Source organism: Triticum dicoccoides, chromosome 2B (genome assembly GCF_002162155.2).
Source record: "Triticum dicoccoides isolate Atlit2015 ecotype Zavitan chromosome 2B, WEW_v2.0, whole genome shotgun sequence".
NCBI classification, from domain to species: domain Eukaryota; kingdom Viridiplantae; phylum Streptophyta; class Magnoliopsida; order Poales; family Poaceae; genus Triticum; species Triticum dicoccoides.
Genome location: NC_041383.1, coordinates 192,199,390 through 192,211,148, shown reverse-complemented (window position 1 = coordinate 192,211,148; position 11,759 = coordinate 192,199,390). Strand labels below are relative to the sequence as shown.

The following is an 11,759-nucleotide window of genomic DNA, read 5'->3' as shown; positions in this document are numbered from 1 at the left end:
TTCTTTGATTGGATAAATATATCCATAGCGAGAGTAATCATATGTGAATGTTATGAACGAGTCATATCCATCCACACTTTTCACCGGAAATGGTCCACAAATATCAGTGTGGATGATTTCTAGTGTGCGTGTGCTATGGATTGCACCTTTTTGATTTGTTTTACGTACTTTCCTTTGACGCAATCTATGCATTGTTCTAAGTCTGAAAATTCTAACGGAGGAAGAATTTTACTTTTGACTAATCTTTCTATTCTTCCCTTCGAAATATGGCCCAAGCGACAGTGCCATAGTTTCGATGAGTCGAATGTTCTTTTTCTTTTCTTTTGCTCCTTATTCGACGCAGAAACATTTTCTTTCACGTTGCAAACGGAATAAACTTTTTCACGAAGTGATAACAAATAAAGCTCATCATGGAGTAAAGCATCACCCACATAAGCATTATTATACCAAATGGCACACTTGCCATGTCCAGAATGACATTCATAATTATCTTTGTCCAAACAAGAAACACTAATTAAGTTTCTATGACATGATGGAACAAATAAAACATCTCTAAGTAGAAGATTGAATCCGCCAGCTAACTCCAAGGAGATGTCACCGACAGCTTCAACTTCTGCTTCAACTCCGTTTGCCACTTCAATGCGTCTTTCGCTTCTTAGCGTAGTTCGCGTCAAATGGAATCCCTGTAAAGAATTTGCAACATGAACAGTTGCTCCGGAATGAATCCACCAAGTGGATTTTGAAAACTGTGTATACAAGGATTCATTGACAAATGAAATTATATTGTTACCTCTTTTTGCCATGACTGACTTCAGCCAAGCAGCGCAGTCTTTCTTGTAATGCCTTTTCTGCTTGCAGTGGAGACACGTGTCTTTGTCCACTGAGAAAGGTTGTTGCTGATGCTGATGCTGATAGGGGGCTTTTCCATTCTTTGAAGGAGAACTTTTGTTGTTTTGATTGTAATTCTTTTTCTTCCAATCCTTCACATAGTTGATTGAACCACCATGTGCGGCTTTGAGTCTGTCCTCTTCTTGGACACACATTGCTATTGTCTTTTTAATGTCCCATGTTCCAGGTGACATATTATAGTTTACAACAAAAGTTGCAAACTCCTGTGGCAGTGAAGCCATGACCAGGTGGACCAGGAGCGCTGGTTTGATCTCCAGATCTGCATCCATGGGCTTGAGCTTTGCTGCCATATTACTCATCCTGAGGATGTGCTCTCTTGTTCCATGACTACCACCTGTGTAGCGTTCTGTCACCAGTTGCTCTAACACCTGGGTGGCATAGATCTTTGAAGAGCCAGTGAACTGGCTCTTTATCTTTGTAAGCAACTCCCCTGCGGAAGTGCACTCTGGAATGGAGCCCACAATGGCGCTCTCAATTGTATTCTTTATAAAAGCCATGCACTTTTTGTTTGCATTGACCCACTTTTGGTTATCTATGAGGTAGGACTGCTCCAAAGGAGCATAGTCCCCCTTCTTTTTAGCCCATGCAGCATCATCATCAGTGGCCTCTCTTACTGGCTCTGTGGGTCTGACCGGCTGTGGTTTCACCACAACCCAGTCAGGATCAGCACAAATAAATGCCAGTTCAACTTTCTTCCTCCGCTCAGTGTGGTTGTCACCTCTGAGTGTCAGAACTTCTTTTAGGCAACTCATCAAGTGAAAGCCTCCTGAAATCACAATTTACGTGACATCAATAAAACAATCATATGCAATAATGTAACGTTGGTCAAATTAAACAAACAATTGTCTATGCAATTAAATCTATATTACCGTTGGGCAAAATATAGATAAATGCACATTTAAATTTCAATAATAAAACATGATCATGTTATTAATAACGTTGGTCATAAAAAATAACATAATCATATTTATTTTAATAATCACTTTAACATGCTCTTAAAAACATAATTCCTTTTAAACTTTTATTTTCTTTTAAAGAGCACTAATTATTTATTTACGCAGCGGAAAAACGTGAATAAAAATTCACAAACTTTTTAATTTTTACAGAAACTTTTCTTTGATTAAATAAAAGATTCATGAACTTTATTATTTTCTCTGTAAAATTCATGAACATTTCTTTTTCTGAAAATTTTCTATTTTCATTTTCAGAACTTTTTGGAAAAAACACTGCAGCTGGCCCGCAGCTGCATCCTCGACCCAGCTCGCGCGGCTGCGGCTAGCGGCCTCGCCCAGCGCGCCCGCGGTGGCTGGCGGCCTGAGCCCAGCGGCTCCACACTTTTGGCCCAGCGGCCCATCCCGGCGCTAGGGTTTCAATCCTGGCCGCCCGCGCAGATCCGACGGCCAGGCGCGCGTTTCGATCGAACAAAACAAGTCGAACGACCGGGGCGAGGGGAACCCTATCCATTTCCTCCCCCTCGCGCGCCGCTCGCCTCTCCACGACCGGACGCCATCCCGGTCGCCGCGGCCACCGTGCGGCGTCGCTCCTGGCCGCCGGCGTCGACGGCGGAAGCCATCGCGCCACACACGCCTCTCTGGCCTCCTCCCCCCCTTTCCTCCCTATACCCACTCCTTCTCTGTGACAGAGAGCGAGAGAGAGAGAGAGAGAGAGACGCGGCCAAGCTGTGGAGCGGGGTTGGGCCTCCGCCGGCCGCCGGCGACGGCGTGAAGCCACCGCACCGCGCGAGCCGCGCGCGAGCCCCCTTCTCTCCCCCCCTTACTGTCCTTTTCCACTGCCCGCTCCTCCTCGCAGTAAACGACGACGGCGGAGCTTCGGTCGACGGTGCCGTTGCCATTCTCTTCGCCGGCTGCGCGTTCCCCTCTTCGGTGAGCGCGCCGCCGTCGAACGGATCGGCCGCGGTACACTTTGCCATTACTTTGCCCCTCGCGGGGTTGTTCTTCGTCCGAACGGCTCGGCTTGCCGATGCCCGTTCGGATCGAGAGGAACTGGCGCGGCCGGTGTGGCGGCGCACTTTGCCGGCGAGCCCGAGGGCCTCCTCCGGTGATCTTTGTGATTTTTCTTTTGTTTGTTTGCTTTTTTCTGTGCCCTGTTAGGGTTCTTTGGGGGGGAGGGATTTTCTTTTTGTTTCTTTGATGTATTCTTTTACCGAAAATCTTCTAGCCCGATCTGGCTACCTGATACCATTGATGGAACCTTGTATCGGAGTGGGCTAGGAGATCCGGTGAACCTACCTTCTCCTGGTGCGGATGAACCCGATCCAGCGCCGGCCATGGTGGTGTGGAGACGGCGGCGATGTGGACTGAGGTGGTGGCGGCGGAGCTTCCCGTCACTGTCAGCGCTAGACCTAGATCGGGTCGGGGTTTTCGGTGGGGAGCCTGGCAACGCGGTGAACCTCGTACTGCGTGCCGCCGGCCCCCACCTCTTTATGTAGCGCTGCGTGACAGGGGCCCGTCAACCATATTGTGGTTGGGCGCCCCCGATCAGGGCGCGGATCAGGGGTCCGTTGGGCCGTTGGGCCCACACGGGAGAGATCAACCTAACAGGAGTTAGGTTTTTTTGTTTAAGTGAATGTAATGTAAAAAGTTGTTATTTTTACGTCTGCGTGAGATGCTCCGAGACTACCAAACACGCTGTAGCTCCACGCGCCTCCAGGCTCCCGCCCTCCACCGCCGCCGCTTGCCACCTTCGGCGTGGAACTCCGGCCCTCTCCACTGCCGCGCTCCTCTGCCTCTCCCGCCAGTGTCTGGGACAAGGTTGGTAGCCGCCTCCCCAATCTCGATTCTCTAGGATTGCTTTCCTGTTGGGATTCCTCGACAGTACGGGTTCTTGATTCTTGCCCTTCTATTCTTAAATAATTCTACGAAAGAGAAATATGAACAATCCCCCTCTAAATGCTTACTGCATATTCCCTCCGTTCGGAATTACTTGTCTCGAAAATGGATGTATCTGGAACTAAAATACGTCTAGATACATTCATTTCTGCGACAAGTAATTCTGAATGGAGGGAGTACATCTGATCTTCTCTTGTAAGAGTACAAGTCAAACTAAAGAATGGAAGCTTGACCTTTTGATGCACGACCTGCAACAGCAAGATTTTTGCTGCCGTGTAAACAGAGTGGCTGTTTTTCTTAGTAAATTCACCATCCTGTGCCGAGGCGTTCGTTACGGTCTATGGTCATTGAACTAAACACCCATAGTCGTAAGATCCGGACCGGCGACCCGGCAGAGATCCCAGGTCATTGACCTGGGGGTTGGGCCGGCAGGTCAGAAGTGGAGTTACATGTTTTTAACTTACATTTTGTATAAATGTAAGTATATCTCAAAAAATAAAGGCTAATAGTACAACACAATATTAGGTAAGGTAAACAAAGCTGGTCAAGAAATGAATAAAAGATATTTTGCTATCTTCTGTATATGCTAAGTATAATTAGTTTATGTACTAGTATTAAAAAGCACATGGGTTATGCAACACAATGTACTCCCTCCGTCTGGAAATACTTGTCATCAAACTAGATAAAAGGGGATGTATCTAGATGTATTTTAGTTCTAGATACATCTCTTTTTATCCGTTTTGATGACAAGTATTTTCGGACGGAGGGAGTAAATATTCAGGGACAGCGTTAGGGGTATTCTTGGGTCTTCATGTGAATACCCATGATTTTTACAAAACGGTGACAATTTTCTAAAAACAACAATGATTTTGGCAAAATGAATACACATGAATACCCGGTTGCAAATTCCTGGAGCTGCCACTGTAATATTGATAAGCAAATCAGTGTGCTAAGAATAAGCACTAGCTGTTTTGTACACTAGTATTATCCTATACCAATCTACAGTATACAAAAAGGAAGATTGTAGAAAACGTTCTTCAATTATTGGTGTAATATATATTTCATTCTTCAACTATTTTTTCTTGTACTTTTGCCCTAGTTATCTAAACCGGATAGATCTAGCCCTCACAGTTTTTTTTTGTGTTGACAAGCGCCAGTGTGGATCATGACCTATTAAAAAAATGTGGATCATAGCCACCTTAAGAATAGAGTAAAATCAATCTTCCCCAACATGTCCACATGTACTATAACAAGTCCATTTGTCTCTCTTTACTTCTAATGCCATCTTTATAACTAAGCGACACTGCGTCTAGGCCGCCTTCCACTGGAATAAACTATTAGAAGGACTTATTCTCTCATAGTCGTCTTTCAACCTCTGCTGCAATGGACTGGTGTGGAGTGGACATCCACCCGCATCTGCTTTGATTTCTTTAATGAGGATGAACCCTGCTTCCATTGGATTGTTGTTAGAGTTCTGTTCTGGTCACTTGCTGTCATCTGTGAAATTTGAATATTTGTCCCTCTAATGAATATTCCAAATCGAGTTATTTGCTGTGGACGTATGTATTGTGTGGTGAATTACGAGTTACAGTTTATTTCTAAAACACATTGTGCCATACTTGATGACCATACCTGAAACTCTTAGTTTGTACAGTTCATCTTGTTGGTGCTTTAACTGATTTATTGCATGAAATTGTAAGTATTCTTTGTAAATGATAATAACATCTTGAGATTTTTTATTTTAATTTTCGGAGCAGGCCTTAATAATTAATGGAGTCAGATCTGCTCATCAGACAGGAGGAAGTTGGAGCCGAAAGAGGAGATGATTTTCGCAGCAGGTGTTGGGAGATATTTAATTGGGATGTCTTTGATCCTGATGAATTACTTCCGAGGCGACAAGCAGTGAAAGGTTCGTGGTTTTGCGAATGGACTCATGATTGCTTATTTCCCTTCAAATTAGTACATACATATAGCTCCATGGGTACTGTTTGGCCCTGCACTGGTAACCAGCAAAATCGCTTCTACCTTGTTGTGGATCCAGGGAGTGGAAAATGGCAGCCTGTTGGTCACAAACGAAAATGTTCTAAAACTAACAATCCATCAACAGCAAAGGATATGGAACAAGACTGTATTTAAAGATTATTTGGATAATAACTCATGATGATTAATCTGACACTGATACATGATGATATTGGTTGAAGTCCCTGATGCATCGATCTGCACAGGGCTCCCTTACATAGCTTGAGCTTCAGCTTATGGGCAAATAGTGGGGCCAATTATATTTTGCTGGCCTGTGACCATAATTGGTATGGAGTGGCCTCTGACGGTTTTTGTGGCTGTTGGTAGCTCTAGTTGGGCTGTTTTTACCTTCGCTGTTAACATTGTTGCAGCAGCTGAACATACTGTTTACCTTTTTTCTTGTTTTTTTTGCACCTTTACGGATGCTGAACGGTATCCCTTTTGATAGTGGAACCTGAACCATATTGGATCGTATGGGAAAAAAAGTGGGGCCAATTACGATTCTTATTCTATACTAATGCATGGAATTGAAATGGGCAACTAACAACTGGTTTTCTGGAGTAAATAGCATAAAACTACTACAATTCGGGTTAGGGTTTCAAAAAACTACCGAATTTTAATTTTTCGTTGATAACTACCAAGTCCGGGGTCGGCTGTTTCAAAAAACCCAAAACGCCGAGTCCTTATCAGTTGATCAAGATTATGACAGTTGGAGCCCACACATAAGATAATCATTTGTTTGACCGTTTACTTTGACCGTTAACTTACATGTGGGTCCCACCTGTAAGTTTTCTAAAAAGTAATCAGGTCCCTGTAAGTTTTCTGAAAAAGCAATCAGGTCCCTCTGAGTTTTCAATCAGATCCCTACATGTTTTTGCAAAAAAGCAATCAGGTCCCTCCTCCCGATCCAGAGGAGCCGCGTCGCCAGGAGCTCGATCCCGAGCGCTCTGCCCGAACGCCGCCTCCCCCGGCCGGCGAGCCATGCCTGCAGCGGCCGGATTGACGCCGTGCATCTCCTGCGGCCGGCGAGCCGCTCCCGCAGCGCCGTTCCTCTCCTGCGGCAGCCGCTTCGCCCTGCCTCGCCTGTGGCCGCCGCCTCGCCCTGCCTCGCCTGTGGCCGCCGTGCCTTGCCTCCCTGCGGCCGCTGCCCTGCCCTTCCTCGAGTCACGCCCGCAGCGGCCGGATCCACGCCGTTCCTCGCCTGCGGTTGCCGCCACGCCGTTCCTCGCCTGCAGAGGCGGAGGTGCGCACTCCAGCAGCGGCACAGGTATGCCTCCTCGTCGCCAACTCCCCCACTAAGCTTCGGCGAGCACCTCGCACGATCATGGGGAGGCTGGGGAGGGGAGGGAGTGTGGTCGCCAGCTCGGGAGGGGACGGGAGGATCGCCGGCTCGGGAGACACCGGGGAGAGAAGAGAAGAGACAGAGAGGAAGAAGAAAGAGAGGAGGAAGAGGAAAATGACATGTGGGCCCATATGTCAGTTAACAGTCAAACAGACGGTCAAACAGATGGTTGGTTTAGGTGCGGGCCCAACCTATCATAATCGTGATCAATTGTGAAACATTCGACATTTTGGGTTTTTTGAAACAGCCGACCCCGGACTTGGTAGTTATCAGCGAAAAATTAAAATCCGGTAGTTTTTTGGAACCTTAACCCGAATTGTAGTAGTTTTATGCTATTTACTCGGTTTTCTGGTGTGGTTATTTTAGGAAAATTGGATGAGCAAAAAATCAATGGTCGACCAAAGGAGGTAAAGAATCAAGATCAACAAAAAGGTACAAACACGACTTCCATATATACTACAGAAAAAAGTAGCTGCAGCTATAACACAAATGGGGCTTTAAACATTGAGTCTGTATTGATCTTTATATCTTAAGACTCTTAACACTATAATTCATCTGGGAGATTTCTGAATTTGGTCTAATCTTCATGGATCAAAAGGTAAATAGTAGAGTTAGAAGAGCAAATACTAGCAACACTCACCAACCTGATAGCATTCGGCAATGAACTCGACCGACAAACACTCTTTGTAGATGTCATGAATTGCACACAAATACTCCCTCCGTTCCTAAATATTTGTCTTCTTAGAGATTTCAAATGGACTACCACATACGGATGTATATAGACATATTTTAGAGTGTAGATTCACTCATTTTGCTCCGTATGTAGTCACTTGTTGAAATCTCTAGAAAGACAAATATTTAGGAACGGAGGGAGTAGCACACCTTGCCTCTTGCAAATCCAAGAACAGGTGAGAAATAGAGGCGGAGGTGATCTCCTATTCCTATGGTGGCTTTGAGCTCAAACCACTGGGAAGGAGCTAATTTCGACTTCCAAATTGTTCTAAAACTTGTCCATCCCTAGGAAGGGAGGTTAGGGCTGTTAAAGATAGAAATATACATGGATTTCATACTTGGATCATTTTCCGTTTGCTGGTTTTCTATTTATGGTCAACTCATGAACATTTGCTGTACATTTTGCTAGAGCCTGATGGGATAAACTAGTTGTGTATATATTCCTAGAGCCCGATGTACTGCTACATTTGCCACCTGCCGCCATGGAGTTTTTTTGGAGAAGGGTTGTGCCATTCTTTCTGAAATTAGAAGGAAACAAGCAGTATATTTTTGGTCCCTCAACCATCACTAGTTTATTTTTTGGTCCCTCGGCTATTGCTAGTCTATTTCTAGTCCCTCAAAAAAAAATCATCAGCAATTGCAAGCTTTTTCTATGTGTAGACTTGATGAATATTTTGCAACCCTGATTGTTTGACAAATTTTAGTATGTGTTTGTTTGTTTTGACTACAGCACCAATAATGAAAATTGGCATGTCTTCCATTTACCTTACGGCATGTTGGAGGGCTCCAGATTCGGACGCGTGCTACATCTGTGGACAGGACGGTCACTATGAGCAGTCTTGCCATTACAATTACATCTATGGGCGATATGGGTTATATGACCAACACACTTGTAGAGCAAACTGCCTTCCTGGACCACACACAATGGCCATGGCTTGTCGGAACTCTTTGCAGAGTTTCATACGCGTGAATAACATGCCATCACGCTTCTGTACGTGGGACCTTCGGAAGCTTTTGGAACCATTCGGACCGCTGCTGATGTGCCACGTTCCAATGGGCAGTTCTGAAGTGCGCAGGGGATATGGGGTTGTGATCTTCAAGGATCGTGGGGATGGGGAGAGGGCAATCGAAGCGCTCAATGGCTATCTCGTAGGCAAAAGTAAACTGCGAGTTGACTGGGCTTATGCAATGGCCCCCGGCGGTAGACCAAGGGAGAAATGCAATATCTCGAAGACAAAGAGGGTTTTCAAGAGCCGGCCTCCGCTGCAAGGTGTGGTCGCAACGAACCACTTGGCTAGTTTTCATTCAAAGGTACCTGTTTCCTATGGTATTTAGGCGTTCCTGACTCCAGGCTGTTTCCAGGGCCGGGGAAACAGCGAGCTCTTGGTTTTCTCTTACCCAAGTTTTGGAGATTCTACCCCTCCTGTAATACGCTCTTGCTTAGGAAGAGTAACAACACAGTGCCGATCAATGGGGCAGGGGAGGAACGTAAGTCACTGGTGTTCATCATCTTTGGGTGTTTCAAGCTCTTATTTCTTCAATTGATTTCATATATTACGCCAACTTGCGTTGACAATTATATCTGAATGGTAGATTTTACTGTAAGAGTTGAAACTGATAATAATTTTGATTCGAACAAGTAGATGAAGATTGTTATTGATGGAACTGCCGTTTAAAATCTTTTTTAGGAAGCAATGTTGTCTAATAAAAATAAAAGGTAGGGAGAAATTCGGGGCATCACGCCCTTTATTTTAGGACTGATTTCCCCATACTCATTTCCTGTGACCGGTCTAAATTTTTGAAGAGGGATTTGATTATTATTTTTTTGGCGGAAAGAGGGATTTGATTATGTGCACATGTTTTTCCGCATCACTGCGATGCACACAGCCATATTAACTGCAAACTAACATAAGTTTCTGCTGCCTTTCAGGACAAAAAATGAACGTGGAAAGTAGTGGTGCCATCAAAACCAGTTGGAGGGATCCCGACGCTAAATCCTGCTGGATCTGCGGAGACGAGGAGCGAGGGCACTCGGAGCCGACGTGCCCTTACAACTACCTATCTCCCGCCTCATACGCTCCCTGCAGGACACGGCTGCTCCTCTGGCAACACGAAACCAGTCGCGCATGTCCGAGGCCTAAAGATCTCGATGCGACCAGCTTAAGGCGACTCAAGTTTCTGCGGTGCTTCGTGCGCGTGAATAACCTGCCGAGGCATTGTTGCCCGGAGAAGCTTGTCGGCCTGTTCGTCCGGTTCGGGCCGCTGCAGAGCTGGCATGTCGCCTTTGCTGATCATGGCTCCGGTGCCTGCAGCGGCTTCGGCTACATGGTCTTCCGGCACCGTGCGCATGCGGAGGAAGCCATTGACGTGCTCAATTGCTGCGTCTTTAGTGAACGTAAGCTGCGAGTCGACTGGGCTTATCCTTGCGCGTAGTGGACGGAATCGTGAGTTTTGAGGTCGGGCTGGAACTAGAAATGTGGTCGGTTTTTCTTTTCTCGAATCTTTTTTTTTTTGAGTTGAAGAACCTGGATCAGTGAAACGAAATTTGTTTGGTTGGCACATGTTACCCGTGTCACCGTGTGGGACCCCGTTGCAGTGTTTGGCCTAAGATTGTAAAGCACAAAGTAATCAGAATAAACTGAAGCTGTTGGAGTAGACAATGGACTGCCTTGTTCATTTTGCTTTACTGCATGGTGTAGTTGAAGTACTCCTCTGCCATGCTGTGATCCTTGCCTGATGAATTCAGACGACCCCTTTAACTTTTTGCCTAATATAGTACTATACACCGCAGGTCCGATGCAGTTCAGTTATATATATGTATGTTGCGTCTGCAGCAGAAGCAGTAGGATTGGTTGTGCTTGAACATGCATCCACCCAACCGAAAGTGTTACTCTCGCCGTTCCTTTCGTCGGTCGCCGTCGACCGATCCACATCATGATTTTGTCCATCAAGCAATAGATTCCCAGCTGACTGTTGGCTGTTGCTAGCAGCAACGCCTACTTGCTTGAACCACACTCGAAACGATGGCGATTGCAATCTACGGAGTAATCGTGGATGGGAGAAGAAAGGCTAGCAGCAGGCACCCTCTCGATTGCATTGCTCTCCACAGCACACGCGGCATGGTGGGTACGTAGGACAATCACCGCGAAACCTATCACGTTTCTGCGTCAGTTCATCCGTCCTGCTGGCTTGTGCTACAAGCTCACGCGCGTACTGTGCGTTACGATGATCCATCACCTCCTGGTTTTCGCATCCGATGGAATGGACATGCCATGCTCCTCGACTGGCCGGCAGTGGGCGCACGGGCTGCACTGGCCTCACACCTGTGGCCCTCTTCTCATGCCGCCTCTGCTACGTTCCAGCGATCAGGTACGCAGGTTGTCCCCCGTCGTTTTCATTTACCAGATGCCAAAACGGCTCATTTCAAGCTCTGAAGAGGGAGCCCCCACCCCACATGCTAGGGGAGCTGGCTGTGATGGATGGATGCTAGCGTTGGTTTGGTTTTGGTTTTCCAGGACCTGAGAAACGAACACGGAGGAGGCTCTGATTCCTTGAGTAAAGTGCGCGAGAACGAACGGGACAGGTGTGCGGCCCTACCTTCGATTATTGGCCTCGCTTTCTGCTCCGTTGGCGCATCTAGCGGAAGGGCATCTCGCAATTCACAAGCCCTTTTTGTCTCTGTCTTGTCTTGCTCCAAGTCAACAGTGCTTCGCGAGTTCAGATCAATGATGTTCTTCTTTTTCTATACTGTACATGGTTGTTTCAACTGTTAATTATCTCATGAAACCACTGGTAGTTTGTCTAGAGCTAGCGGTGAACCCCAATTATTGGTGCGGCTCTCGTAGGTCGTCACGGCACTGATGAGTGTAAGCGAGCTGAGTTGGATTAGTTAACTGGACCAGCTCGAG

The 11,759-nt window shown here is 46.3% G+C and overlaps 2 protein-coding genes across 3 annotated transcripts; one reads left to right on the top strand and one right to left on the bottom strand.

Moving 5' to 3' along the window:
• Nucleotides 1-444: 444 nt before the first annotated feature.
• Nucleotides 445-3,259, bottom strand: LOC119363000. The gene is made up of 3 exons (XM_037628294.1): nt 3,159-3,259; nt 791-1,675; nt 445-683 (listed from the first exon to the last, which is right to left on the bottom strand). The coding sequence occupies exons 1-3, from the start codon at nt 3,196-3,198 to the stop codon at nt 637-639; spliced, it is 972 nt and encodes a 323-aa protein (XP_037484191.1). The 5' UTR covers nt 3,199-3,259; the 3' UTR covers nt 445-636.
• A 159-nt stretch (nt 3,260-3,418) lies between these two features.
• Nucleotides 3,419-10,503, top strand: LOC119362999. 2 transcript variants are annotated; one of them, XM_037628292.1, is made up of 6 exons: nt 3,419-3,680; nt 5,516-5,667; nt 7,486-7,551; nt 8,582-9,121; nt 9,214-9,339; nt 9,782-10,503. In XM_037628292.1, exons 2-6 carry the CDS (start codon nt 5,529-5,531, stop codon nt 10,282-10,284), a joined length of 1,374 nt encoding a protein of 457 aa, XP_037484189.1. In that variant the 5' UTR covers nt 3,419-3,680; nt 5,516-5,528; the 3' UTR covers nt 10,285-10,503. The 2 variants fall into 2 exon arrangements, with proteins under 2 accessions (XP_037484189.1, XP_037484190.1); XM_037628293.1 differs by lacking the exon at nt 7,486-7,551.
• The last annotated feature ends 1,256 nt before the right edge of the window (nt 10,504-11,759 follow it).